Source organism: Rhea pennata, chromosome 6 (genome assembly GCF_028389875.1).
Source record: "Rhea pennata isolate bPtePen1 chromosome 6, bPtePen1.pri, whole genome shotgun sequence".
NCBI lineage: Eukaryota > Metazoa > Chordata > Aves > Rheiformes > Rheidae > Rhea > Rhea pennata.
The window spans coordinates 17516026-17543623 of NC_084668.1; the positions used below are offsets into that span (position 1 = coordinate 17516026).

Below are 27598 nucleotides of genomic sequence, written 5' to 3' on the forward strand. Positions count from 1 at the left end.
AAAACATAAAGTTGACAAAGAGGAAGAAAACAAAGTTTCAAAGAAGCCCTAAAACGGAATTACTTTGTTTCGGCTGCGCCCGGAGAGCGGCGACACCCCTGGGAGGGTCCCGTTACCTCAGGGAGCCCCGCGGGAGCGGCCAGCGCGCACGGGGCCGGCGCCGCGCCGCGGGGCGTTCCCGGCGCAACGGGGACTCGCGGCGCGGAGAGCAGGTAACGCCAATGAATGGGGGAGCGCGGGCGACGCCCGGCGGCGCGCGGCAGGGGCCGGCGGCAGAGCGGAGGGCGGGGAGGGCGCGGCGGGGCCGCGCCGCCGCCGCCGCCTCACGGGCCCGAGCCCGGCCCGGCCGTGCCGCCGCCGGGCCCTCAGCGCCGGGAGGGGGCCGGGGCGAGGACCGGGGCCGCGCGCGCGGCGCGCAGCGGCGCCCGCGGGGAGGGGCCGCGCGGGCCGGGGGGGGGCCGGGGCGGGGGGGGCCGGTACCTGCGGCCCGGCGTGTCCCTGCGCGGCGGGCGGCGGCGGGGGAGGCGGCGGCGGCGGATGGCGGGAACCGGCCAGCAGCGCCAGACGCCGCGCGACGCACGCACGCACGCACGCGCGTCAGCGCCCTTCCCGGCGCGCCCCGCGCCGCTCTCCCCGCCCCCTGCCGCCCGCATGCGCCTGAGGGCGGAGCGGCGGCCCCCGTCCCCCTGCGCATGCGCCTGCGCGCACCGCGCGGCTCCGCGCTCCTCCCCTCCGCCGGCCCCCGGCGCGCGGGCGGCGGCCGGGTGAGAGGTCAGGGGTCGGGGGTCAGCGGCGGCCCGACCTCTATGGCGGCGGAGGCCTCCTGAGCTGGGCCCGGCGGCGAAGGCGGCTCCTCCTGCTCCTCCGCTCCCACCATGCACAGCCTGGCCACGGCTGCGGTGAGCGCCGGCGGCGGGCGGGGCGGGCCGGGCCGCCGCGTGCCCGGGCCGGCGGGCGCGGGCCGCCTCCGCCGGTGGCCGGCCGCGGGCCGCTCCCGCGGGGCGGGGCGGGACGGGACGGGACGGGGGAGCTGCGGGCGGGGGTGAAGGCGGGTGGGTTTTTCCCCGTCTCCTCCCGACCGCGCCCTCCCTGCGCGCCTGGACGTGGCCTGCGGGTCCCGCCACCTCCAGTGTCCTCCGGGGAGCTTTTCCCTTCTGGCTTTTACTACAGGGGCCGAGAGGAGAGAGTGAGAAGTCCCTCAAGGCCGCAGAGGAAACCGGGGGGGAAAGGCGGGTGTCTTTTCCTTTTCTGCTTCCCCGGGTGCTCAGCAGGGCAGTCTGCAGCTTGAGTCGTTTTCCTCCTCCCCCTCGGGAGGCTGCTGGCCGGACAGGGCAGCTGACCTTAAAGCTCTCTGCAGTGGAACCGTACCTTGACCCGGCTGCCAGGGTGATTTCACAAGCCCAAGCTGAGTTTGGGAGGATAAAGAGTGTGTGGTTATTACAGCTTATATCCCATCTGAACAGCTTTCTGTTTTGTTTCTGTTTCTCCAAATGCTACTCATTGCGTGTATGAGACTTCCCCAAGTTGATTGTCTGGTGTGTATAGTGTTTAGGGAGGTTTATTGCAAGACTAGCAGTTAGAGCTGTTCTCATATTCCCTTAGCACAAGAGTCTGCTTGGATTAAAAACAAACAAGATTGAATAAAGTATTTATGAGCAGGAGTTGAGGGAACTTTTAAGTTTTCCACTTTATTTAAGTGCTCGTGATTGTAAATCGGTTCTTGGAGTGCTGGCAAATACTTACGATCTAAAGTGATGCTTTCTGGAGCACAGAAGGGTATGTAAGTTCATCATGAACTCTCTTAATCAGCACTTACATTTTTTATAGCAATGTAATTCATATGTGCTTGTCAAAATCCATGAGGGATTGTTGTATTTCCCATTAATCCTCTCTCTGTATTCTAGTCATCTCTCCATAAGAGGATTTTTTTTAAGACAGTTTTAATAATCTAATCTAATTCAGGAATAGAAATGAGGTTTATTTTGGGGTTTGTTTGAATGTATCTTTAATTCATATGTAATTCACACAACCTTATAGTTCTGTATTGAAACAATTCCTATCTCAGACTGTCAGTTAGGACGCAGTAGAGCAAATGTGATCTGGAGGGGCATTCATCTCTGGAGAAGTGCTTGGGAACTATGGTAAATAATCTTATGTCTTAGTAGGTTTGTGAGTTGGTTCAGGAATTCCTTCAGACATAATGAATGTTACCATGATAAAACTGTGGTAAGCCAGACTGTTGATCTTTATGTAGTGATGCTAGGGGCAGAGATAATGCTTAGGTTTTAGACCTGAAGATGGCATCGCATGCTAGAGGGGAAGACTTAAGAATAGACCAAAACCAATAAATGTAGCTTTAAATTAGCAGCAAGGCAGGGAACATCTGACTCAAACTAGCTAATTCACTGCTATTTAAATGAAAAATTTCTTTTGGTATTTTGGGGTTGGTGAATCTATCAAAAGAGTTGTACAAGCACGTACATCCAGGTAGTCAATGTTTTGCTTTCTCAATCAGTATTTTTACCATCAAGCCTTGCAGCAGTTGCTTAATTAGGAAAAGAAAGCCAGTTGCCTAAATAAGTTTGTTATGTAATTGTTAGAGATGTAATCTGGCAGGGACGTTTGAGGTAACACCGTTTCTCATGAGGAAGGTGTTGCGAGGTCTTTCATGAGGCAGAGGTGGCTATTCTTTATGTGCAGAAAACCCTGTCTGCCTGACAAGGCCCTACCTTGGAGCCTCTGGGGTTTCCCACAGTTTTAGCTTGGGAGTATGAGTGTGAAACAGCAACAAAGTAGGAAATTAGAGAAAAAAAATTTGGATAAACTAAGATGAGAGGAGCAACTGTAGGGCCTATGGAAAATATTTAGTTCTTGTTAAGACAGGTATTGGACATCATAAACTTAATTGTGTAGAAAATCTACTTACTGTTCTCTAGGGATTACAGAAACATGATTGTGCTTTTAAAGGGTCGATGTATTTAAAGCTTACAGGAACTGAAACTTCCAGTGTGTCTATAAAAATAGATGGAAGCCTTAGATAACACAATTACAGCAACGTTATTGCCACACTGCTTGTTCCCCTGCCATTCCAAACAAAAACAAATGTGCTCTGTTCGTTATTCCTCTCTTCCTTAGCTCCAATATAGGAGTTACCATTGGAATTGCAGTTCAGCTCTTAAAACAAACCAAATTTGTCAGTGTTACTATCTTCATGTGAGGCTTTTTTTTGGGGGGGGGGGGGGATTTGAGCTGGCAAGAGGGAATAAAGGAAGGATAGGAGAAAGGGTGAAGAGTTAAAAGATACTTGAGTTCCACAGGGTAAGGACTGGTAATAGCATATAAAAACTTATGTGCAGACATTTAAGGTAACTGAAGTGATGGAAGTGAATGGGAAACGGACGAATTATGGCTTGTGCTCAATATAAATCCCACAGCTGGGGAAGAATCTGTTAGGACATGACTGCAGATATAATACGTGAATAAAGTGAGGAGGACTTGCAGAAACAGAGATGGAAAGCTCTGGAGGGGTCTCATTCTGAGAGGCTGCCTCTGACGTACTGTTTCAATTTTGCTTCCAGTCACTTTCAATTCCTGAATTAATTTGTATTCTCTTCGATGACTCAGTGGTGAGCTGCTTCACAGTAGTTTTGCTGTCAGCACAGTACATGCAGTGCTTACATCTGTTGTGGTAAGCGCGTGAGGAGTTTCAGTCTGTGTGTGTGTGTGTTTGAGAGAGAAAGAAATGCAGTTAGTTCTCTGTTCCCAGCCACAATTGCTAAGTATGTGGAGATGCTGAGCCGGCTGCACACAGGCTAACTCAGGAGCAGCAGCATACTAATAGAGATGTGCTCTATTTGAGAAGACGACACTGTAGGAGAGTGTGAATAGGTTTAGAACTGACTGTTAGAAGTATTTAGACAGGAGATTTTAATGTCTAAGTTTGCTGTGAAAATTTTGATCTGAATCATTGAACTGCCTCTTTACAAAGCCTGCTGAGCATTTGTTTGCACCTTGAGCACTTGTTATGACAGCAGAGGCATGAGACAAGCTTTCATTGAAAGACCTGCTCCTTTGCCTTTCCACAGAAATTATGCTGCAATTCCCTAGTACTCATTTCTCTTCCTTTCCTTCCCAGATCTCCTCTTCTATTTTTGTTTGTTTTTTGGCCTTGATGTTTTTCTTTGTCTGATGTTCTAAGAAAGGCGAAGGAGAAATTGTAATGCACTTCTGCCAAGTAGTAGTAAATATGCCTTGACTGTGAATACAGATCTACCCTTGTCTGGGTTTATTTTGAAGAGAAAGCTTTGCATAAAATCATGCTCTTGGGAAATTCCCTTTTAGCTCCATGCCTGTAAACAAAATACGTGATGAATCTGAAAGTCTAAAACAGGAGATGTCACTGGCTGTGTTTTTGATCTGCCACACAATGTCATGCTAATCTTAGAGTAGTGAGTGTTTTAGTATTTTGTAGTATTTGTATGACTCTTTTTTTTTTAAGAAAAAAAAAAGTCACATTGGGCAAATCACATTGATGGGCCCTGGTGTCTTTGAACTTTTTAGAGAGAAAAAGGTAGCATCTGCAATTACTGATGTTGTTTCCTTGTTTGACTTTGTGGAAGCTTGTATTAGGGGCATTAAATGCAGGTGGAACAGATGATAGCTGGCTAAATATATCTATGTATGTATGTAAGACCTCCAGAGGAGCTCTGCTGGCCCAGACAGGCAGTATCATGGCTCCCTTATTGCTGAAGGAAATTACTAGGTAATATTTGACAAGAGAATTAAAAGCAACTGTGCCTAAGAAGTAAATCCAGAAAGTAAGCATTTACATTTTAGACTGTGAAATAATAACACTAACCTAAGGAAGTGATCTATATCCAGAGCATCTTAATGCATTTCTAGTTCCTCTGTCCCCCAGTGAGGAGTTTCTTGAGCCCTTTGTTGCTTCTCTGTTAGGTTGTGGGAAGGGTTTGGGTGAGGCTTCGATAAAACAGCCGGGACTCAAGTTTTACTCTCTCTTTCCAGCCTGTGCCAACAGCACTGGCTCAGGTAGACCGTGAGAAGATCTACCAGTGGATCAATGAGCTGTCCAGCCCTGAGACACGGGAGAATGCACTGCTGGAGCTGAGCAAGAAGCGGGAGTCTGTGCCTGACCTTGCCCCAATGCTGTGGCACTCGTTCGGCACGATTGCAGCTCTCCTTCAGGTGGGTAGGATTGGCAGTATCTTTATTCTATGATGCAGCATCCACACAGTGCAGAGCTTGTGTCCTTGGGACATATCTGGGGAGATCCTATTGAAGTCCCTTATTGTCATTGCTGGACACATGCCGTATGCTGGGGCATGTCGGAAGTGGATGTGGGAAGCCCATCTCCAGTGTTTGCCATTAGTCATCCCTAGTGAGACCATATTTGTAGGCACTATAAGAATTCTCATTAGAAGCCTACATATTTAGGAGGGGAATGGGCGAGCTGCAGGTATATGTGCTGCCTGGTGGTGCTGCTCCTCCCTGTAGGTCACATTCTGTTTATTTTCTGATGTTGTCATAGCAGCACCACAGCAGTCTTACTCCTGAGATCTTTTTTGCATGAGCCTGAGCTTGGTCGGAACTCTGTCCATATAGTCAGTCAGCTGGAAGGGTAGTATGGGAATGCTGCTTACTACTCTGGAGAGTTCTTGTCAAACTCAGCTGCGCGGCACTTTGCTTGGCCAGCATACTCTGCAGCTCTACTCTTCTGACTGGCCATCTCTCAATGCAAAATGTGATTGAAACAAATAGCAAATGATGCAAACGATGGCAAAAATGGTGCAGAATCTAGTCAATTTTGAAGAATGATGGAAAAGGAGGCAGAATGGGCATTGTCAGACTACTTTCAGAGTGGCTCAGAAACAAGTGGAGAAAATTAGAAGGAGCTATGTTGGGAAGTAGGCAGATTCCTGAATTGGATTTCTCATTCTCAGCTGCTTCCTCACATTGAGGGAGAAGAGTACCAGCAGCCAGCAGTGTGAATAGAGTGGGTGTGCTCCGTATCTGGACACGGGAACAACACTCTTCACTCTGAAAGCTCAAAACAAAACAATCCCCCACTAGCAAAGAGGCAGGAAATCAAATGAACTGTTCGCTCCTAAAATTAAGATTTGGCCACATCCCTCTGACTTCTTGTCAAGTTCACTCTGGCCCAGCTCTGCCCTTTCTTGGGCAGCATGGTAGGCATGTAACCTGTCTTCAGGTGATGCTTGGTGAAAGGGGACTGTCCTCTCTTGACACCATTGTTTCTTGCTGGGCAAGTGCTTCTGTGCAGCTTGCTGATGGTTTTTCCTCCTTAAATTTTCTTCATCTGTTATTTTTTAGGAAATTGTAAATATTTATCCATCAATCAACCCTCCAACTCTGACAGCGCATCAGTCCAACAGAGTCTGCAATGCCTTAGCTCTACTACAGTGTGTTGCATCACATCCTGAAACAAGGTGAGTGTTTCCACATGCATAAGCTTTCTGAGAAGTTGATGTTGACAGCTCAGTCAGTCTGACTGCAGAAGCATGTAAGCTCTTTCATGCGCTCTTACCAAAAGAAGTGGAACAGTGCACAGAGCTGGAGGATAGGCAGCTGCCTGCTCCTTTCACTTGTTTGCACAGATTACCAGGTCGACAGGTTTATGATGATCCTAAATACATTGCGTTGCATTCCCTGAACCATTCAGAGAACCTGCAAATTCAAATCCAGAACTCTGGATCGCGGCAGTCGCTGGGCCAACATACTGGGCACTCAGCCAGAGACAAGGGTGCCTTTGTGCATGGGATCCTTGTTTTAATGAGGTTACAGTTATTTAGACCAGCTGTCTAAGAGGTGGGATGGGCAGGGCTGCTATTTCCAGAGCATGTGTGTGGCAGGGGAGCAATAGCAGAGACAAGTCTGGAGTTCTCAGCCGTTTCCTGACTTGAGATCTCAAGTTTTTTTCAGTCTATGTCCAGTATGCATCAGCAAGGAAAATGATGGTGTTGGCTAAGCCATAAGAAAATTACCTGGAGAGCCATGATATTGTATTTCTTTTCCTGCTGAGAGGAAGGGACAGGGTAGCTAAAGTTGTTTTTCAGCTGCTGCAAGTTAGTGTTGAATAGCAACCCTCTATGAGACGATGTCCAAGGAAACAGGCTAGTTTTACACCAGATTTACACCGTTACAATTAAAGTTTGAAAACTCAAGGTAGCTGGAGGAATCTTGGATGCTTATGTAACAGAGTTTCCTCCAGTTAGCATGACAATCTCCAGGTTTCTTCCTGCAGTCTGTATTTTTCAGTGTTGTCAGAGGGCAAACTCTGTTGTGTGTTAGGGAAAGGTGATTGTGCGTGTTTATGCAGCGATAGTGCCTAGAGACCAGCTAGTCTGGATTCCTGTTGCACTGAGGCTGTGCACACGCATCAGGGCTAACTGCCCCCGTGAGCCTGTGATCTGCACGGTGATTATGTAACAGTGAATGGAACAAGCCATGGCTCTGGGTGACAGGAGGAAGTAATAAAAACAGTAGGCCATGCCCCATACCTAATCAGCTGGAAGCAGCTATGCAAGGCATTAGGTTTTGTGCTGTGCTCAGTGCAGATGTTAATTCACACCTTTCCATCAGAGAACAGACTGTCTCTTTTGAGGAGCATCAGCAATGATACAGATGCAGAACCAGGAATGGGTTCAGGATGTATGTGGTAACACTTGATTGTGCACTCATTTAACTTTCCTTATGTCTCATGCTGGATATTCTCCCTTTCGTACAGGTCAGCTTTCCTGGCAGCTCACATCCCTCTCTTCCTGTATCCGTTCTTGCACACAGTTAGCAAGACACGGCCATTTGAGTACCTGCGGCTCACGAGTCTGGGAGTGATTGGTAAGCAGCCAGGATAATGCTGGAGCACTTGTTTCCTATTGAGTTAGATACAATTCATGCAGCAACATGACCAAAGTCACAGGTCTGTTTTTATCAGGATCTGCCGAGTCCTGTGTGCTAACAGGAGGAGCAGCTCTTTTTCAACCAGTCATGCTGGCAAGTTCCTATTACTGTGTAGGAATTGGATTTTTCAGCAGTAAGGATACCTAGAGTTTAGGTGCCTCGCTGCATTGCCAGAAATATCTGTCTGGCATGAATGGAAGCACCTGCAGTCTGTTGTGTCTTCATCCTCAGCACAGACACCCAGATGCTGGGATGGCTGAGTGCGGATGGGGATTTCTTTGCCATTTTACTGTTGGTGGACTTGAATATATTTTCTGTTTTCTTCTTACTCCATTTTTTTCCTGCCCAAAATATTTCTGCCTTGATGCATAAAGCTAGAGGATCTGAAATATATTTCTTCTTGCCAGAGATTGTTGCTGAGTGGCTGGTGAGCATGATCCTGGTGTGTTTGTGTTACTGCCTGGGGAGAGCCAAGAATGTGTCCCCTTCCTGAAAAACAAACAAAAAACCCCAAATTCAGCATGATTACTTTTGTGCTGCCAAAATGATCTCTTCTCCACCCATGTGCTGCAACATATTCAGAATGATAGTTGTTCTGCCTGCCATCCAGATCTAACAGTCCCTGGGAAGGGCACACCACAAGTCGTCTCTGAATGGTGAGACTGTCTGAAACAATTTATCATGTTTTGATTTTTCTTTTCCCTTCAAGGGGCATTGGTGAAAACTGATGAGCAAGAAGTGATAAATTTCTTGTTGACAACAGAAATTATTCCCCTGTGCTTACGTATCATGGAGTCTGGCAGTGAACTCTCCAAAACGGTATCTACTGTTTGTCTTAATTAAGCTTTCTTGTTACTCCAGTTGGCGAGACAGTCAGTGACCTGCAAGGCTGGCTTGTGTCTTGTTGCAGTTGCTGGAGCAACTCTGGGTGGTGTTTTACATCCTCAGAAAAAATCAGTAAACTTAGCTGGGAGTTCCTTAGCCTGGTAGCTTTGTGGGGCAAGATCTTGCTGCTCCTAACAGCCATTCACTCCCCTGTGGCCCTACAGAGTAACTTTCAGGGCTGATCTGGATCAACTTTCCTTGGTCCAAGAGAGCAAATACAGTAAATATACAATGCAGAGGCTGGACAGCAGCTGTTAGTGGTGGCAGTTAAGGGAAGGTTCATTATGCTGGACCAGCCTGTTGTACCCCCTGATCAGGGGCCCCCTCCAGCATGAGTGCAGATGTGTGGTCAGTCTGGTCTGATGACCCAAGTAGCACAGGCCACAGATTTTAGTCTGGGTGCTACTCTGAGGTGAAGCATGCTATCTGGTGCAGCCTGCATCCAGCCTTAGTGTACACCCTGCTTTGTATCCGCCTCTTATCTTTAGTCAGAGATACCAAGCATCATGTAGTGTCCCGCATTTCCTTTTGGCTTTAATCTTTCATGAAGTACAGCATTAGCTGCCTGCTGAAAGGTCTTTTAGCTATGGGAAAGAAGACAGCACGAAGACTGTTCCTTTTCAGGACAGACAAGTTGTTTATAAACTCTCTTTTCTACTTTCTCCCTGTTCTAGGTTGCTACATTTATTCTTCAGAAGATCCTCCTGGACGACACAGGGCTGGCATATATCTGTCAGACTTATGAGCGGTTTTCCCATGTTGCCATGATATTGGTAGGGATTATTATTTTTTTTAACAGAGGAAAAAGCCCTAATAGCCAGCTTCTGTAGCAGCTATTTTAATGTTTTCTGCCTAGAGCAAAGGCAAAGTTCCTTCCTTCTGCATGATGTCAGAGCAGATTCGTTTTTTGCATGCTTCATATGACATTTTGATTTCTGCTATGTGTTGTAAAACATTAGTTCTCCCTGGTTGTGGCCCCAAAAAGGGGCACATTGTAGTGAGGAAGCACAAAAATAAAGTCCAAAAGTTGCCTTTCCTCCTGAAATGATTTTGAAATTTCAGAGAGAACAGAAGGATTTTCAGGATTGGATATGAATTATTCCCCATTTATGTAAGAATGGCCACATTGCTTCAGACCACAAATCCATTTCCCCAGCCTGTTTCTCACAATAGGTGGAATAAGATGTCAGTGCATGAGTAAGAACAGGGCAAGTATATATGATACTTCTCCTTGTAACGTTCTCCCAGCTGCCAACTATTTTAAGCTTGGATTTTTCTGGAGCAGTTGTGAGTTTCTGTATAGTAACCTCCAGTGGACTTTTGTTCCCGGTGTTTGTCCTCCCCTTGAAACTGTGGAAACTTTTTGCATCCATGGTGTCATTCACAAAGGAGTTCCACATGTTTCCTGTTTGCTGCCTGGAAGATCTATCTCCTCTTGTTTGTTTTTGAATCTGGTTCATGCTAGTTTATTTTAATGACCTTAATTCTTGTGTTGGAAGACAGAGCAGACAATTTCTGTCCATTCCCTGTCACCTGAGAAGAAGACGTTTTGGTACCCATATTTTACTCATTCCAAGAATAATAGCCCTGGCTTGAGCGTTAGCTGAAGGTTGAGAATGCAGGTTTGCCCAGGGAAATGCTAAGGGGAATGCAGGTTTGCCCAGGAACAGCAGTTATTCTGTTTTTGTCCAGTATTAATACTGTATTGAATTCCTGTGCTTCCCACTCCTGATTCTGTGACTAAATGTTGATGCTTTCATGGGAATATTTATTTTTATGTATTCCCAAATCTGAAGAAAACTTTTTCCTTCTGATCAGTTTTACTCATGAACAGCAAAATAGGAATGTTTTAGAACTGATATCTAAAATGTCCAATGTGATGTGATTTTGCAGTTGAGAATGGGATCAACTTCGAATAAAAATACATCTGGCATGGGGGCAAAGTGAAAAAAGCAATTAGAAACAGTAACCCTGGGGTAGGCAAGGGAAGGAAACTGAGGAAGAATCTGTGGCTAGGAAGGTCATGAACGTGGAAAGGAGTGGGCAAATCATACTATGTTAGTGTGGAAGAATCCTAGCTGCGGTAAAATCTCACCATTGGATGAAGTGCTGACATGATTAATATTCCATAATGCTGTGGAGAAAAATGGAAATGTTCCATAGACATTTCTGTTCTTTATTTTGGAAGAGTCAGCATAATGTATTTCTGGTTTATGAGGATGATGATCTAATTCCCGGTCCACTGGTACGTGAGTAAGATGTTAAGCAAGTATTAGAGGCTTTCAAAATAGTAGATTGGTAATTCCTGTCCAGGAGCTGTCTAAGGAGCTCTCTGGCCTATTGTTCGTTATTTTGAAGAAATTTTGGTATTTGGGGGAATTCCTGAGGACTAAAAGCTTGCAAAAGGGTATGTTAGGTAGCCCCACTAATTGATACCTGAACTGACTAAATATCTGAAATCAGGTGAAAATCTGAAATTTCCTATCATGGACTGAGAGGAAATGGTTAGTGCCAGCCAATGCAGTTGTATGTGAAAAAGCTTTTCAGGCAGATCTAATTCAGCTCCTAAACACAAGCAGTGAAGGTAGGCATATGAACAAATCTGCACTGTTCACTAGGTTGGGTGCATACAAGGGTGATAGGTTTTCGTGCAACCATGTGCATAGTCCTAGATCATGTGAGAGACGGAGGCTCGGGCAGAGAGATCTGCTCTGATCTTTCTTCACAGGATCAGTAAACAGCTTAATGTGAGTGATGGAGCAGAAAGAGAAAACACAACCCTTGCGTGCATGGTAAGACCAGAATGTGGATGTTACTGTACACAGAGTGGGTGAGCCCTATCCTTCAGAATGGCTTTTCGGGCTATTGACAGAGTTTTAAAATGGTGTTGAAATGAAGGCAGTGCAGATGAGAATGTGTATTATTGCAGAGAGTAGGAACATGCCTCATGGGCTGAATGAGCCTGAGCTTATCAAAGTGTTTGAGATATACTTGCATTCCTCTGTGAGGGCAAGAATCCAGATTCTCTTTAATCTAGCAGAAAGTTGGACAAACAGTTGGAAGCAGAGGAAACCAAAGAGAGATGAGATGAGCTTTCCCCCAAGCTGCTTAGAGAATACTTCTTCAAGCCATGGCTAGCTGCTCTTCTCAAAGGTGTCTTGGCAACTAAGATTCTGGTCTCTGTGCAGATGAAATATAATAGTCTGTCATGAGTAGGAAGCCGGAGCGAGTAATTTAATGGTCTATTCTAGTCTTCGCTGATTATGATACTGATTTTATAAAGACTTTTTTCTAACTGCTGGCACTGGCCTCTTTCAAACAGGGTAAAATGGTTCTGCAGCTTTCCAAGGAGCCGTCGGCACGGCTGCTGAAACATGTTGTCCGCTGTTACCTTCGCCTTTCCGATAACCCCAGGTAAACATCTTAGGAGTTTGAGCAGGGTCTTCTTCCGTCTCCCTTGCAAGTGCAGTGTTCTCTATACCTACACATATAGGGTCAACATTCCTGTCTATCCTTACATCAGCCTTAGCTTAATGTAGAATGTGCTTTTTATGTTGCTGGCCCCACTTCTTATGTTATGTGGGAGAAAGAGTGATGCTTTAGAGCTTTTGCATGTTTGAGCTGTGCAGATTATGACTCCCTTAGCACAACTGTAGCTGGGACTAGGTACAAGGGAGCACTGAGATGGAAGATAGGCCATGCTCTCCCTCTTCTGCGTGGTGTGGGCTGTTAGCAGTAGATGAAATTCTGGCACAAAATCCTTTTATTTCCTTGGCTGACCAACAATCATTCATGTCTGTGCCTCCTCTGGAATCACGCTGCTCTTAACCGATGATGTTAGGGCATTGAGGTTTGCTTGTCTAGCATAAGGGATGGGAGCGGTGCTGGTTGACAGAGTGCCGTGTGTTGGAGTGCTGCTACTCAATGGTCACTTTGGCTCATCCTGCCAGGGAGACCCTCAGGCAAATGGGTGTTATGTTCCCAGTGGGGTTTGCTCCCCTCTTGCCCCTGTGAGTTTATTTGTTGGGCCCCTGTTTCTTGTCTCTTGATGTAGGGCACGTGAAGCGCTCAGGCAGTGCCTTCCTGACCAACTGAAGGACACCACCTTTGCCCAGGTCCTGAAGGATGATACCACCACGAAGCGCTGGCTGGCTCAGCTTGTCAAGAACCTGCAGGAGGGTCAGGTCACTGATCCACGGGGCATCCCTCTTCCTCCGCAGTGACTGTTGGGGGAGGTAGGGGATCAGGGAAGAAACAGCTCAGGTTTACAAAGAACCAGGAACAGATGACCTCTTCCACAACAAACTGGGCATGCCAGCTGGCTTTCAGCCTGCCAGCTCATAGGACCATTCCACACAGCCAAAGGGCTGCTCTGTAGCAACGCAGCATGCCTCTGGGGATCACAACACCAGCAAATACTGATACTGCAGCTTAAGAAATGAATAAAAACAATCTGTAGAGATCCCCATCTCTCCAGAAGGCTTGGCTGGCATCTGTCCCTCCATTGCCAAGAGGGATAGTCCAGAAGTCCATTTTTTCAGCTAGCTCAGTCTCTCCACAAGCGGTAGGTGACACAGGGTGCGTGATGTGTCCTTCCAGTTCCTTGTCACTCCATGTTTACAAGGCTGTTTAGATGAGCAAGCTCAGTAAAAGCTGATCCAGTTGTTTTAACTGCTCTTCAGACTGCTCCTCAGCTGCAGGTAGCCTGTGGACAGCTTTCTTCCCTGTAAGCACATCCTTGCTCCTGGCTGTGCATCCAGCTGGCACGGCAAGCTTCTCTCTTTCTTTTCTTTGGCACAAAGGCAGCATCCGGAGCTGAGCCCACTGCAGTATTGGCCCCAAGAGGAGGGTAGGTTACTTGTGATGAATCTGTGTGTCATCAGCTGGGTTCTCAGGGCTCTGGGAGAGGAAAAGACAGCAGGACTGTGGTTCTTGTGCTGTAAATAGTGCATTTCCTCAGCTCCTGCAGCTATAGACCAGTGTTAAGCAGAGGTCTAGCACAGCTATTGCCCAGCAGGGTTGCTGACTGGTTTGTCAGACACTGCTCGGCGTTAGGGAACCTGCCTGGTGGGGGTCAGCAATCTGCTCACTGATGATCCCCTGTCACAGGACAGCTGAGAGCTCCCAGCTCCAGGTATTCCAGCTTCTGCCTTTGCTGCTGCCTGAGTGGCATCCCTAAGTCCTGACCCCTTCCCCTTCCTCCCCAGTTCATCTGGCAGCCAAGTACATCCATTTCAGCCTTGGCATCTCCCTCAGCCCCACTGCAATTAAACTGTCTGGACGAAGAGCCACTCACCTGCCTTCCCTGCACTGAGGGGTTAGCGCGGGTGCGGAAGGGGTGAAGCAGCTGAGGAGCTTCTCGGCTCTGCTGCGGCACAGCCTGTTCTGCTTGCACTTGGCTGCGGGCAAGCCTGGGCAGCCGCTTGTCCCCCCTGCTTTGGGTAGCGCTTCTCCCCGCCCCCAGCTGGTTTTGCTGATCATTGACAGTGTTGTGCCAGCAGTGTCTTAAATCCCATCTGGATTCCCCTCCCTCTCGTCGGAGCCTTGCGTAACAAGGGCAGAGCACAGCCTCTTCTTTGCTCTCGGGGTCCGCTTTTATAACCATTGCCTTTTTCCTCCTTTCCACCCTGACTGTGACAGGGTAGGGTGTGAAAACGCTTCTGTTTTTGTAAATTCAGATTAATAAAAAATAAAACCCTAGTCAGCACAGGTTGCTCCCTGTCTGGTCTCTTGAGGAGGGGAGTGGATGGTGAGGGGGAATTGTTGTAGATGGGATGAAAGGGTTGTGCCAGCTCCTCTGTGCCCATCTGCAGGCGCTCACACACAGGCCCGCTCCCACGCAGGCCTTCCCGCGTGGGGCTGGGGAGAGGCTGCGCCGGCAGCGGGAGCCGGCTGAGTCACTGCGCCGTCCGGAGGAGCAGGGCTCGGCGGCACCGTCCCCGTCGCTCCCCAGGCTGCTGGCTCCAGTAAGGTAATGCAGGGGGGATATGAGAAGGTTCCCCCCACGCGCACGCACCAGGGGCTGGGGCTTTGGCAGGGGGTGCTGCTGCTCTGTCCTGCTTTCTGGCTCTCAGGTCAGCCCTTGGGGCAGGGACTGATGTCTGTCACTCCCCAGTAGGCTCTCCAGCGCCCAGTTTAAAAGCTCACCTTGGCACGCACTGCCACCCTTCCCCAGGGCACGGGCCTGTTGGAGCATCTGCTGTGCTTTTTGGCCCCAAAGCTCTGGCAGGGGAGACATGGGGCTAGCGGAGCTGGGGGTGGGTGGCGGGGGGGCGGGGGGGGCTGGACAGGGAGAGAGGGGGCAGCCACAGGCTCTGTGTGCACTCCGGGGTGGCAGCCTTGGTGCAGCAGGTCAGGCCTGCGTTTCAGGGCTGTTGTGGCTGTGGATGGGCAGCGGTTCTGGGCTGCGTTACCACCCCAATCCCTTCTCCCTGTGCGGCCAGGCGTCACCTGGAACTTCGGTCCCAGCTCTGCAGCCGAGCCGGATGCCCGAGGGTGCCTGTGGGCTGGACCTGTACAGAGAAGGGACCCTGGGCACGTGGGGCGCTCTGGGCTGATCTTTTACCCCTCACCAGGGGCTGACCCAGCTGGGTGCTTGCTGGCAGAGGGAGTGTCTCTGCAGCGCTAGGGCTGCTGGGGGGGGGGTGTCTGTGCTGCCCCCCGCTTACACTCTCCCACCCCCCCGGGGAGCGCAGAGTTGGGCCTGGGCAGCACCCCTCTCCAGCACCCAGCCGTGTCCGGGGGCCTGGGCACGTCCCAGGGATGGTGCTGTAGGTGGGGAGGGGGTGCCGGTGGGCAACCTCCGCTGTGGGTCAGAGCCTCCGTGGGGCTCCTGGTCCTGCCGCGAGCGTCACCGGCCCCCTCGGGAGCGCAGAGCCGGAGGCGCGACCTTAATCCGGGCTGACCTTGGCAGGGGGCGGGAGCCGGGCCGGGGGCGGGGGCCGGGGCGGGCTCGCCGTCGTGCCCGTGCCCGTGCCCGTGCCAAGGGACGGGCAGCCCCGGCGCCGAGCGGCCGCAGTCAGCGGAGCAGCGGGAGCGCGGCGCGGAGAGCCGGTACGGGGGCGCGAGGCGGCCGCAGGGGCCCAGGCGTCCGGCGGGGTCGGGGTCGGGCTGAGCCCTCCGGGCTCGGACGGCACCTCCCGGGGGCGGCTGCACGGTGCCGGGCTGTTTGCCACCTTCGGTTTCAGGTGCCCCCCTCTCCTGCAGCCGGACCCGCTCCCGGGCATCCCTCCCAGGACGGCCCCTCTCAGTGGGGCAGGCTGCATGCGCGGGTGCCGTGGGGCGCCCCACGGCCCGCAGCCGCGGCCGGCCTCCCGGGGCAGCGGGGCGCAGCAGAGCCGCCGGGCGCCGCCGCCGTGGGAGCGGGACGGCGCGGGGTGCCGGGGACGCGGCGCGGGCTGCCGCGGCGGCGCCGCTGCCCACGGCCGGCTGCGCGGAGCGTGGGCGCTGCGGCCCAGAGCCCCCCGGGGGCCGCCGGCCGGGTCGGGGGTCCCGCCGGCCCCTGGCCGGGGGCGGCTCCTTGGCGCAAACCCTCGGGTCGCGTTTCCAGCGGGAAGGCTCCGGCTCCAGCCCTTGGCTCCCGTCCCGCTCCCCTGGCCGCCTCGGTGCCATTCAAGCCGGGGCTCTCCCGGGCATGGGGGGGGCGGGGGGCGGTCTGTGCTGGGGGACGGCTCCGTGCCGGCCTCGGGGCAGCACCCACCTGCTGGGGAGAACCGCGTGGCTGGGGCCCTGGGTCTGCACTCACAGCGTCTTCTCTGCACCAGAAAAGCTGCTAGCTCTTCGCTGTGGGCCTGGGGAAGCCAAGGCTCCCCAGCTGGGGCACCCACGCTGGGGCTGCGTCCGGAGCCTGGTCTGGCTGGTGCTAGGGAGAGTCCGTTTAGCTCCAGAATCTCAGCTCTGGTTCTGGCCATGAGGCAGGGCAGTGACAGCATGGCCTCTGGGCTGCAAACAGCCCCCTTGCACACTGCCACCTTGCACACGTGTGTGGCAGGGCATGCAGAGGACAGCCCCTGCAGTGGCACCGAGTTCCTTGCAGCCTTTTTGCCCCTGCCCACAGGGAAAGGCAGATCCCTGTCCCATGCCATCATCCTTCCCTGCTCCTCCAGCCTCATCTCGGCTCTGGCTCCCTCTGCCTTCACCGAGGCCTCCCAGAAATATCTCCAGGCCTGGAGCAGGCAGTGGGAGCTGCCCCCAGCTCCATTGCCTAAGCCACTGCTGTGCCGCAGGTGCCCAGAGCCGTGCAAAGCGGCTGTGCCAGGTGGGGTGCTGCAGGGATGCAGGAGGGTGTTGGCAGAGGGGTGCCCGGGATGGTCCTCCCCTGGTTCCCTGCAAACCCTGGGGTGCAGAGGGGGGTGAGGGTGTGCTGGGGCAGGGGGGCAGGAGCTGCAGGGCAGGCAGAGCACCCTTGCTCAACCCCAGGGCACTTTGGGGGCTGTGCAAGCCAGCATCAGAGCATCTACTTTGCAGCGCTCAAGAGGAGTGTGGTGTCGTCCTCCCCCCATTTGTGGGAGCTGATACCCTGAGCCATCAGTGGGGAGCTGTTGCCGACCCTGCGCTTAGCGCATTAGGCCAGGGAGAGAGATGCAAGCACTTAAGTGAGTTTAGTAGCTGAGAGAGGGGCCTCGCTGCTGGCACGCGCGGTGCTTGTGGTCTGACCCCTGCGAGAGGGGCAGGTTCTGGGAACCATCAGCCCCAGCACCGGGCACTGCCAGGAAACAGCTCAGTGGTGCTGGGGGAGCAGGCGCAGCCCCTGCATGTTGCCCTTCGCGACACGCACACCGCAGCTTGGCGCCCACCCTCCGACCCAGCACCCCGGTGCACCGCTCACCCCGAGCCATGCAGCGCCAGCCCCGCGGGCACCCCTGCAAGGAGGCTGTTGCCATGTGGCAAGTCATGTCCCAGCAGTGGCCAGCACAGCCTGTCCCTGCTGTGTCTCTGCTGTCACCTTACACCCAGCCCAGCCTGGTGCCACGTGGGGTGCAGCTTGGCAGCCCTGCTCTAGCAAGGCCCCCTGTACCCTCCTTGCTGTGGGGCAACGGGTGCCTGGGGTGCAATGGGAGCCTGGGTACAGCCTGGGTCAGCCCCTGAACCCGCGAGGGCAGGTGTTGGGGCTGGCAGCCCGGCTCGGCAGCTGCCTGCGCGCTGACGGCACCGGCTATTCCCAGCCCCGCGCCGCCGGCACCTGTGCTGAGTCAGGGGCCTGGGACGCGGCTGGCACCCCCGGGTCCTGCACAGGGCCACTTGCCTCGACGGCTGGGCCGCGCTGGGGATCCCCCCCTTGCACCTACATCACAGCCCCACCAGGTGCAGCATCCAGTCCTCGAGGACACCCCAAGTGACAGGCAAATCTGGCAATTTATTGTCAGTCTAATTAAAGTTCTTGCAGCCTAATGAAAGACTTCTTATTAGCCCAGCTGCAATGCTAGTGACGCTTACAGCCCCACTTACCCCAGCTCATTCCCAGTAATGCTGCTGTTAATGCTGCTGCACTCAGGTCACCCCTCTGTGGTCCCTGGGAGCCCTGGGGTGCTGGTCTTCCCCAAAAGAAGGGGGTTGCGGTGAGCGCTCAGCACCCCCATGCCTTTGCTGGAGGTGCACGGCACTGATGATGATGGTTTCTTCCTCCTCACATCCACAGCTCCCTGGGTGGGTCACTCCGCTTCCTTGCTCTCACTGCCTTGGCTCTCCGTTACCTCCAAATTTCCCAGCTGTGGGATGTTTTCCATACGGCATGGGTTGTTCTTTGCTCTCCTGATGCCCCTGTAAGTGGCTTTACCCATCTCCCGAGGCTGCCTTTGCCCAGAGCGGCCGCTGGCAAATCCGTCGTAGCCCCGGGGCTCCAGTACCCTCCTGCGCTGTGCTTTGGGGGAGCTGCTCTCACAAGTCCCTGTTTTTCTCCCAAGCCTTTCAAGCTCTGGTTTCCCGATAACATGATTAATATTTTATTAGCACAGCAGGACGAACTCGACACTCTACGAAAGCGGTGACCCAGCGGGCGGCAGAGGCAGATGTGCTCGCACACGCAGCGCGTGCTGCACCCGCGCGCTGGAGGCAGACCCCGCTCGCCGGTGGCACCGGGCGCAGCGGGGTGCCTGGCTCCGCTCGCCCCAGCCGCTGTCTCTGCTCCCTCCGCAGGCACGGCGGCAGCGCAGAGGAGGCAGAGCCATGGCATCGCTGCTGTGCAACGCCCGTGAGTCCGGCAGAGGGGAGGAGCGGTGGCCGGGCTGGGCATGGGTGCATGGGGTACTGGGCAATCTGGATTTAGGGCAGGTGCACATCTGGCCCTTGGCCCCCTCAGGTGGGTTGGACTCACCTCCCTGCGCCAGGGAGTCTCCCTTACCCTGCTGGGGCCTTCGGGATCAGGATTGGCAGTGCCAAGGGTAGATGTGAGGGCTCCAAAGGGTTTTGGGGGGAATTACCTTCTGCCTCTCTCGGGTCTTGGGATCTTTTCCTCCTTCATCACAAATTGAGGGCTCATGCAGGGTCCCAGGAGTGGGAGGGAGCAGCGCACAGTGTCCCAGTGATGCTGCCCCTTCTGCCCCCAGGCATTCAGCTTACGGAGACATTGGAGCAGATGCAGCAAGGGACACTGATGCGCAAAGTCAAGTCCAAGAGCTGGAAGAAGCAGCGCTACTTCAAGCTGCAGGAGGACTGCATGACCATCTGGTACCAGTCCAAGAAGACAGGCAAAATTGAATCTGCCTGTGAGTACTGGCTGCTGTATGCTGCCTACCGAGTGATCATTAGGATTCAGAGTGAACAAGGGTGCAAGTTCTTCAATGCGTGTTTGTGAGGGGTGCTGGGGCATTCAAGAGAGGTTGTGTGAATGTGTGTGTGTATGTGTGTGCATGTGTATAGGCCATCCTTCCCCACACCTCTCCCTGAAGCACCCTGCTTTCCAGCAGGACCCAAGGGTTAAAGGCTGTAAAGAAATTTCTGCTGAACACAATGCAGAAGTCCTGCACTAGAGGGGTGGGCAAATGGAGAGAGGCATGGGTGGATGAATAGCTCCATGGGTGGATGGAGGGACAGATGGATGACATGATGAATGGAGGGGGGCATGGAAGGTGGGATGGAAGGAAGGACAGCAGTCTGTGGGCAGTGCCCCTGCCCTGTAGTCCTTGTCACCTCTAGACAGAGCTCCCCTCCCTCAGTCTCCATCAGCGATGTGGAGACGGTGCGGGAAGGACACCAGTCAGAGGTGCTGCAGAGCCTGGCTGAGGAGTTCCCCCCCGAGCGCTGCTTCACCATCGTCTTTTATGGCCGCCGGGGCAACCTGGACCTCATTGCTGGCTCGGCAGAGGAGGCACAGTGCTGGATCCAGGGCCTGCGCCAGCTCATTGAGGTGGCCACCAGCATGGACCAGAGGGAGAAGATAGACCAATATCCTTCCTGCAGGCACGACTTTGGCCGCTCTCACCAACTTCTGCCCTTCCCACTTGGTCCTGCCCCCATCTCCTGCCATCCCGTAGGCCCTGCATCTCCAGCTCCAGCATGTGCTTGGCTTTTGTGGGTCTCACCCACTGGACTGGGGTGGAGAGAGCCACAGCAAAAGGAAAAGAAGCCCTTTGATATTCCCCAGCCCCTTCTGTCTCAGCCCCCAAGATCCTTTTCCTTAGCAACTGCTCTGTGGCCTCGCACATGGATTCGTGATTGGTTCCAGAAGGCTGACAAGAATAAGGATGGGCGCATGAACTTCAAGGAGGTGCAGCGGCTCCTGAAGATGATGAACGTGGACATGAACGAGGATCATGCCCTGCGACTCTTCCAGGTAGGCACCACACCAGAAAGAGAAGGACTCGAGGGCTGCAGCAGGCTGTACAACCCTCCTCCCTGCAGAAGGATGTACTCACTTTCTTCTACCCACCCAATGCATCCACCAGTGCATCAACCTGTCAATCCACCAGTCCACCCATACATCCTTCTATCCATCTATTTATTTGTTCATCCAACTACCTGTTTATCTGTCCACCCAGCCAAAGTCATCTGTTCATTCATCTGTCAACCCAACCAGCCGTCCATCTGTCCATCCATCCATTCCTCCATCTGTTTATCCATTTTTCTATTCATTCTTCCAGCCAGCCAGCAATTTATCTGTCCGCCCATTCAGCCCACCATCTCCCAATCCATCCAATGATCCATCTATCTTTTTATCCATCATTCAATGTCTACCACTGCTGCTAGGTCTCTGTATCCTCCACTGGGAGCAGAGATGAGATGCTGCAGAGGGGGTGGGTGAAGTCTCCTGCAGACCCATGGAGAAGCGAAGGTGCCCTGTGTTGGCCTGGCGTGGTGCTGAGTGAGCTCTCTTGCAGGCTGCTGACAAGTCAGAGTCAGGGACACTGGAAGGGGAGGAGTTTGTGCTCTTCTACAAGACTCTCACGCAGCGTGAGGAGGTGCTGAGCCTCTTCCAGGACTTCTCTGAGGATGGAAAGAAGCTGACACTGCTGGAACTGGTGGATTTCCTGCAGCAAGAGCAGCTGGAGGGTGAGGACACAGAGGAGCTTGCCATGGAGCTCATCGACAAGTATGAGCCATCAGAGACGGGTGAGAGCTGGCTCTTGGGCCTCACAGCCCCTCTGGTACATGTCACGCCAGGCCATGGGCATCCCTATCCAGAAAGGAGCTGCTATTTGCTCTTGGAAAAGGAGAGAGCTGAGACCTGCCGCCCCAGGGTGGGCTGGTGGGCATGGGAAGAGGGCTCACTGCTGCCTTGAGTGTAAACTGCATGCGATTGTCCTTTTCTTGGTCCAATCCTGCTGGGTAGGTTGGTTAGACCTGCACTTCTCTGTGCAGAGCCATCCTGGGCATCCCAGCAGCCCCAGGGTGTCAAGCTCTTGATCTGGGTACCGCTGCTCCCCCGGGCTCCCCTGGCCCCCCTTGTGCCCCTAGCCTGCCTCTCACAGCAGCTGTGGCCACGGGGTCTGGTGGCCCTGTTTGTCCCAACCCTGTCCCCGGGTCACCAGCAGTCAGTGAACTCCCTGTCTGTCTGCAGCCAAGGCTCGCCACGTGCTGAGTGCTGATGGGTTCCTCATGTACCTTTGCTCCCCGGAGGGCTCCATCTTCAACCCCCGGCACCAGGCACTTTGGCAGGACATGACCCAGCCGCTCTGCCACTATTTCATCTCCTCCTCTCACAACACCTACCTGATAGAGGACCAAATCCGGGGCCAGAGTAGCATTGAGGGCTACATCAGGTAAAGGACTGTTCCCTCCTGGTTGCCCTCCCAGATACTCTCCTACCCCACTGCCGTGTCCCGGGCAGCTACGCAGGGCAAATCCAACAAGGGGAGATGCTCCGTTTGGTTGGGAGCCAACCCAGGACCTCGAGCCCCCAGGGGCACCTCCTCTGTGATGCAGCTCTCTGTGGGTCCACCAAGAGGATCCCTTTTGGGGACACCCAGCCCAGCTCTCCCTGCCTCACATACAGCAGCATCGACCCCCCCACCCCACTCCCACCAGCAATTGTCCCCTGTCCCCAAGACTGGCATGCTCCCTGTGGCAGAGAGAGGGTACCAGGGGGGCAGTACCTTGGCTGGGCATAGGGTACCAGGGCTGCTGCCCACCTATAGGGCTCTGAAACGGGGCTGCCGCTGCCTAGAGGTGGATTGCTGGGACGGGCCGAATGGGGAGCCCATGGTGTACCATGGCCACACATTCACCTCCAAGATTCCCTTCCGGGAGGTGGTGAGCACTCTGGGCAAATACGCCTTTCAGGTAGGGCACCCCTTCCCTGGGTGCTGAGGGGCCCGTGGTGGTGGTGGGGAGCCATGGCTGTGGTTAGGGGCAGCAGTGGGTCTCTGGAGGGGAGCAGGGCCAGCCCCGTGGTGGGAAGAGGAGGGTGGCTGTGGTCTTTCCTTTCTCTGGGGACAGCACTGTGGGGACTGACCCACAGCTCTGTGTTGTGTCATGCTGTGGGGCCAGGGGTGCATGTGGGAACAGTCTGCTGGGGACACTGCAGTGAGATGAGGGCTGAGGGGTTCTGGGGAGTGGGTGGAAGGATGCGATGGATGATGGGGTGGATGGGGGTGGTATCAAGGTCTCAGGAGATGCAAAGGCTTTTTCCTGGTATTGACCATGCCTGGGCAAAGCCCTTGTGAGCACTTGCAGCTCTGCTCAACCTCAGTGACGCCGATCTCCAGCTCCTGCCCATGCACTCAGGCTGCGCAGTGCTTCAGAGCCCACCCAAGAGGCAGCTGCACTCACCCTTCCCCTGTCTTGGCCAGGGTGGTGTGGGGTCAGACAGGGAGGTACAAGGTGCTGCACAAATGTAGCCGTCGCTGACAATGGTGGTACCAGGGCCTGTGGGGCTCTGCAGTCCCTGCAGCTGGAGGAGAACATCCCCGCACCCCTGTGCTCCCTGAGCTTCCCCCCTTGCACATCACCCCCCCAGGCCTCGGACTACCCAGTTATCTTGTCGCTGGAGAACCACTGCAGCGTGGAGCAGCAGGACGTCCTGGCCCAGCAGCTCAAGGCCATCCTGGGGGAGCAGCTCCTCACTGCCACCACCGATGGGCGCATCCCCACCCAGCTCCCGTCCCCAGAGGTAGGCACAGAGCACAATCATGCTAGGCATCGCTGTCCTGGATGGGAGTGGGATGAGGAGGTGCCACTGCTGCTTGGGTCCTATTCCAATATCTCCCTCCTGGGAGGAGGAGTCTTTCACCGGAGAACCCAGGAGCCTGGGGACTTCCATGCCCAGAGGAAAGGCTGACCCTGCCGCAGCATCATCCTGCTCTTCTTGGGGAGCAGAGAGGCACACAAGGACCTTGGGGACATCAAGCACTCATGATGCCCAGAGCTGTCCCTAAGGTTGTCTTGTGGGGCTTTGCAGAGCTAGAGGGACAGAGTAGAGTGGAGGCCTCCTAGTCCCAGGCTGTGGGGCCCCCACAGGCAGCATACATGCCTTTGTGGCCTCATCTGTCCCCTCCTGGATGCTGAAGGGTGGCTGGTGGTGCTGGTCCCAGGTAGTGTGGGGTCTAAGGGGGTATTGGCCCCATGCTGGTGAAGGGGAGTCTGGCACCCCAAGGTCCCCTGCACAGACCACTTCTCCATCCTCAACCCCATAGGAGCTGAAGCACAAGATCCTGCTGAAGGGGAAGAAAATCGGGCGGCTGGAGGACACACTGGACGGTCCAGGGGACGAGGTGCCTGAGGTGTCTGATGAGGACAATGGAGCAGAGGCAGAGGAGGAGAAGAGGAGGGTGAAGGTGGGTGGCCCAGGCTGGGGACAAGCAAGGAGCGCTGAGCCCCCCGGTCAGGGCTATGGCTTGCGGTGATGTCCTGGCACTGAGGGGAGAGGCAGTGACCATGGGGGACATTACCAGGCAGAGGGGCTCCCCTTTCTGCTGCTAGCAATGTCAGCTCCCTGTGGCACAACATCCCTGTGGCAGCACCGTGCCAGGCGTCCTCAGCCTGCTCTGTTTCTGTGGGGCCATCAAAAGGTTGTGAGGGGCTTCACTGCTACCCCAGGGTCCCCTGTGGACACTCTCAGCTGGCTGGGGCTGCCCTAAGGTGCCAAGCTAGCAAAGCCCCCATCCTGGGTGAGTGCTGTGGGCCAGTGCTGCCATCAGAGGGAGCCGACATGGCCCTGTCTTGCAGAAGGACAGGGAGAGCCTGGCACAGGCGTTGTCCGACTGTGTTGTCTACTGCAAGAGCGTGCCCTTCCAAGGCTTCCAGGAAGCCCGCAGCCATTCCCGGCCCTCTGAAATCTCCTCCTTTGCTGAGGCCAAGGCCAGGAAGCTTATCCGGGAGGCAGGTGAGGAGGAGGGAGCTGAGGCACAAGCGGAGCAAGCCAGGGTGGGTAGGCAGCTTCCTCAGAGGTAGTGTTGAAGTCCCTGGATACAGGGGTTCCCTCTCTAGGAGAAGGGAGGGGGTTTAGGGCAGCAGAGCCATTGGCTGGGTTGTTAGATCTGGCAGGCAAGAGGGGTTTAGTGGATTAGAAAGCATGGCAGAACAGCTGGGTTCCTTGGAGGGGAGTTGATCCGTGGATGAATGGGACCAACTGGGATGAGTGGGTAGATGATGGTTAGATGGGTGGATGGACATGTGGTTGGATGGATGGATGGGTGGATTGATGGGTAGAGGACTGAGGAGGAGGATGGACAGTTGGATGATGTGTGGATGTACTGCTGGGCAGCTCAGGGTCTGGGTGGCTGTGCAGGCTTGGGGATAACCCCCTGAGTGGCCCTCATGGTTCATCCCTAGGGAATGAGTTTGTTCGCCACAATGCCTGGCAGCTGACACGCATCTACCCCAGCGGGATGAGGACTGACTCCTCCAACTACAGCCCCCAGGAGATGTGGAACGTGGGATGCCAGATCGGTATGGCCTAGGGGCTTCAGGGCTGTGGGCCGGAGAGCTGTCTGCAGGTCCCATGCCAAGGGTACCATTAGCACTCATATTGGTGCCAGCTACACCCCAGGCTGGAGCCACTTCTGGCTGTAGGCTCTTGCCCTGACTTAGGGAGCCCAGGGGTATGTGGGCATTGGTGCCTTGTCCTCCAGCATGGCCCTGCATTTCTCTGGCCACAGGGACAGGCTGTTTCTCATCCCCCAGCCAGTTATTGCCCTCCAGCTGCAGTGGGGCACGGTGTCTACGGGGCAGGCACTGGCATCTTGGTGCCCTGTGCCCTCCCAAGCTGTTTCCCTGCCACTTTCCCCCAGTGGCCCTGAACTTCCAGACCGCCGGCGCAGAGATGGACCTCTATGATGGGCTCTTCAGCCAGAATGGCCACTGTGGCTATGTGCTCAAACCATCCTTCATGAGGGACGAGGGGACCCTCTTCAACCCCAATGATCCCAGCAGCTGGAAGAGCCCTGGTCCCGTGACCCTGACAATCCAGGTAGGGGGCCAAGAGGAGACCCAGGGAATGGGGATGTGCCGAAACTACCATAGAGGTGTGTTGGGTCTTTGCCCAAATCTGGGGTTCTGGTAGTCCCACTAGCCTGGCTCCCTGCACCATGCTCTGCCAGCAGACCAGCTCTGGAAGCTCAGAGAGCAGCACTGGTCATCCTAGACTGTGTTGCATGCTCAGTGCTTGGGCTGGGCAGTGTGCTGGAGCCAAGGAGCATGCCAGCAGGTTGGTTTGGCTGCTCCACAGCCCATGGGGCCCCTACCCCTCTTTGCAGGTGATCAGTGGGCAGCAACTGCCCAAAGTGGCTAACAGCAAGGCTGAAGCTGTCATTGACCCACTGGTGCGTGTGGAGATCCACGGGGTCCCTGCAGACCAGGCCCACCAGGAGACCAAATACATCGAGAACAATGGTGAGCCCCACCATGGTACCAGGCCCACTTTGCCTGGGGCAACCCAGCCCTGCCCTCTGCTGCCCTCCCGGCACCTTCTCTCCCTTCCTAGGGTTTAACCCCCGCTGGGATGAGACACTCCAGTTCCAGCTCCATGTGCCAGAGCTGGCCCTCGTCCGCTTCGTGGTGGAGGATTTTGACAAGACATCCAGGAATGACTTTGTGGGTCAGTTCACCCTGGCCTTTGTCAACATCAAACCTGGTGAGCCATCGCTGCCTGGTGTGGGGAGGGTACCAGGGCAGCACCACAGAGGTATCTAGGCTCAGCTGGGTGCTACAGAGTGGGGTGGGAGTCAGGGAGGGTGCAGGGCCAGCAGTCACCCAGAGCCTCACTGTCCCCCTGCAGGCTACCGCCACATCCATCTCCTCTCCAAGGACGGCACCAGCATCCCACCCTCTTCACTCTTTGTCCACATCCGCATCACTGAGCCACCTGGTCCTGAGCAGGAGCAAGCCCTTGGGGCAAGCGGAACCTGAATGGCAGCCATAGACCCAGCCCTGTTTCGGCCCAAGTGGCTGGGGCCACGGAGCCAACGACGACGCCAGCCACCCTGCAGTCGATCCGTTTGTATCATCCCTCCCTGTCTTCGTTGCTGCTGTGCCCTGGTTCATAGTGACCTCCAGGGGCTGGGAAAAGGCATCAAGTCTGGGACATTGCCTCCCACCCGCCTCCCTATGCCCTCAGGCAGGGTCTGCGCTGGTGCAGCCCTCTGTGTTCCCCCCTACACAGTGCAGCCCAGCCCACAGATGCAGTTCAGCCGCAGGGAAGAGAAGAAACGGTGCAGGACACCCTGGCTCTGCACAGGCCCATCCCCTTCAACCAAGAGAACCCCAGAATAGGGGAGGGGAGGGTCAGGCTTCACTACTCCCCCCACCCCATAGAGCCCCCTCTGCCCATACAATCCCCAGGGGTGCTCCACATCACTAATCCTTGCAATGTCCTTTCTCTCTAAACAACATAATAAAGAGTCCTGTGACAAGCAGACTTGGGTCTGGGCAGCAGTTTTGGGGACAGACTCGGCCTGCATGCATGCAGGGAACAGGGCTTGTGTACTCTCCCTAAAGGCACTTCCCCCTGCTTTGTGAACCTGCTCCACAGCTCATGCTGGACTCCAGGGCACCCAAGGGCCTCAGGGCCTCCTTCCCTGTAGCTTTCAGCAGGGCAAGTCACCAGGGCAGAGCCTAGGAAGTGGCAGGAACGCAGGGCTGGCTCAGCATCACAGCGGTCCTGGGAAGAAACAGCAGTGCTAAGGGTTGCTGGACAGAATGCCTTTCCCTGCAGGCACCAGGGCCTGCTTTGCCCCCTTTTTCAGCTCCAGGCTGAAGGGATACAGCCTACTGGATCAGGACATGATGGACACCCATTCTTGAGGGGGAGGTTCAATAAGGAGCAAAACCTAGAGCTGTCACAAGGTTCACAGCATCCCAGACTCAAGTTTGGGCAGGAGGACATGAGAGCCCAAAGAAGCAA

At 54.3% G+C, this 27598-nt stretch overlaps 3 protein-coding genes across 6 annotated transcripts in view; 2 read left to right on the forward strand and 1 right to left on the reverse strand.

Moving 5' to 3' along the window:
- The window catches only part of USP37 (ubiquitin specific peptidase 37), a 37876-nt gene extending 37351 nt beyond the window's left edge, over positions 1-525 (reverse strand). For both annotated transcript variants that reach the window (XR_009958808.1, XM_062579104.1), the window contains exon 1: positions 481-525. The gene's annotated coding sequence lies outside the window, so the exon portion shown is untranslated. The remainder of the gene's footprint in view (positions 1-480) is intronic.
- A 224-nt stretch (positions 526-749) lies between these two features.
- Positions 750-14530, forward strand: CNOT9 (CCR4-NOT transcription complex subunit 9). The gene is made up of 8 exons (XM_062579217.1): positions 750-899; positions 5026-5205; positions 6352-6467; positions 7766-7875; positions 8648-8757; positions 9498-9596; positions 12146-12237; positions 12878-14530. The coding sequence occupies exons 1-8, from the start codon at positions 876-878 to the stop codon at positions 13044-13046; spliced, it is 900 nt and encodes a 299-aa protein (XP_062435201.1). The 5' UTR covers positions 750-875; the 3' UTR covers positions 13047-14530.
- A 215-nt stretch (positions 14531-14745) lies between these two features.
- Positions 14746-27097, forward strand: PLCD4 (phospholipase C delta 4). Of its 3 annotated transcripts, none has more exons than XM_062578426.1 (16): positions 14746-14794; positions 18958-19012; positions 19368-19526; positions 19977-20205; positions 20464-20593; positions 21138-21369; positions 21818-22019; positions 22395-22539; positions 23216-23368; positions 23892-24032; positions 24424-24580; positions 25030-25146; positions 25488-25666; positions 25953-26088; positions 26180-26329; positions 26474-27097. In XM_062578426.1, exons 2-16 carry the CDS (start codon positions 18988-18990, stop codon positions 26602-26604), a joined length of 2286 nt encoding a protein of 761 aa, XP_062434410.1. In that variant the 5' UTR covers positions 14746-14794; positions 18958-18987; the 3' UTR covers positions 26605-27097. The 3 variants fall into 3 exon arrangements, with proteins under 3 accessions (XP_062434410.1, XP_062434409.1, XP_062434411.1); XM_062578425.1 differs by lacking the exon at positions 14746-14794 and adding an exon at positions 15821-15876; XM_062578427.1 differs by lacking the exon at positions 14746-14794 and adding an exon at positions 15821-15876 and having other exon boundaries at positions 24427-24580.
- The last annotated feature ends 501 nt before the right edge of the window (positions 27098-27598 follow it).

What these genes read in the sequence shown, in the direction of transcription:
- CNOT9 (XM_062579217.1), top strand. Translation starts at nt 876, where the DNA reads ATGCACAGCCTGGCCACGGCTGCG. An exon ending in ACAGCCTGGCCACGGCTGCG is followed by an intron (nt 900 to 5,025) that starts GTGAGCGCCGGC and finishes CTCTCTTTCCAG; the next exon opens with CCTGTGCCAACAGCACTGGC. An exon ending in CGCCTTTCCGATAACCCCAG is followed by an intron (nt 12,238 to 12,877) that starts GTAAACATCTTA and finishes CTCTTGATGTAG; the next exon opens with GGCACGTGAAGCGCTCAGGC.
- PLCD4 (XM_062578426.1), top strand. Translation starts at nt 18,988, where the DNA reads ATGGCATCGCTGCTGTGCAACGCCC. An exon ending in ATGCCCTGCGACTCTTCCAG is followed by an intron (nt 20,594 to 21,137) that starts GTAGGCACCACA and finishes GCTCTCTTGCAG; the next exon opens with GCTGCTGACAAGTCAGAGTC. An exon ending in GAACGTGGGATGCCAGATCG is followed by an intron (nt 25,147 to 25,487) that starts GTATGGCCTAGG and finishes ACTTTCCCCCAG; the next exon opens with TGGCCCTGAACTTCCAGACC.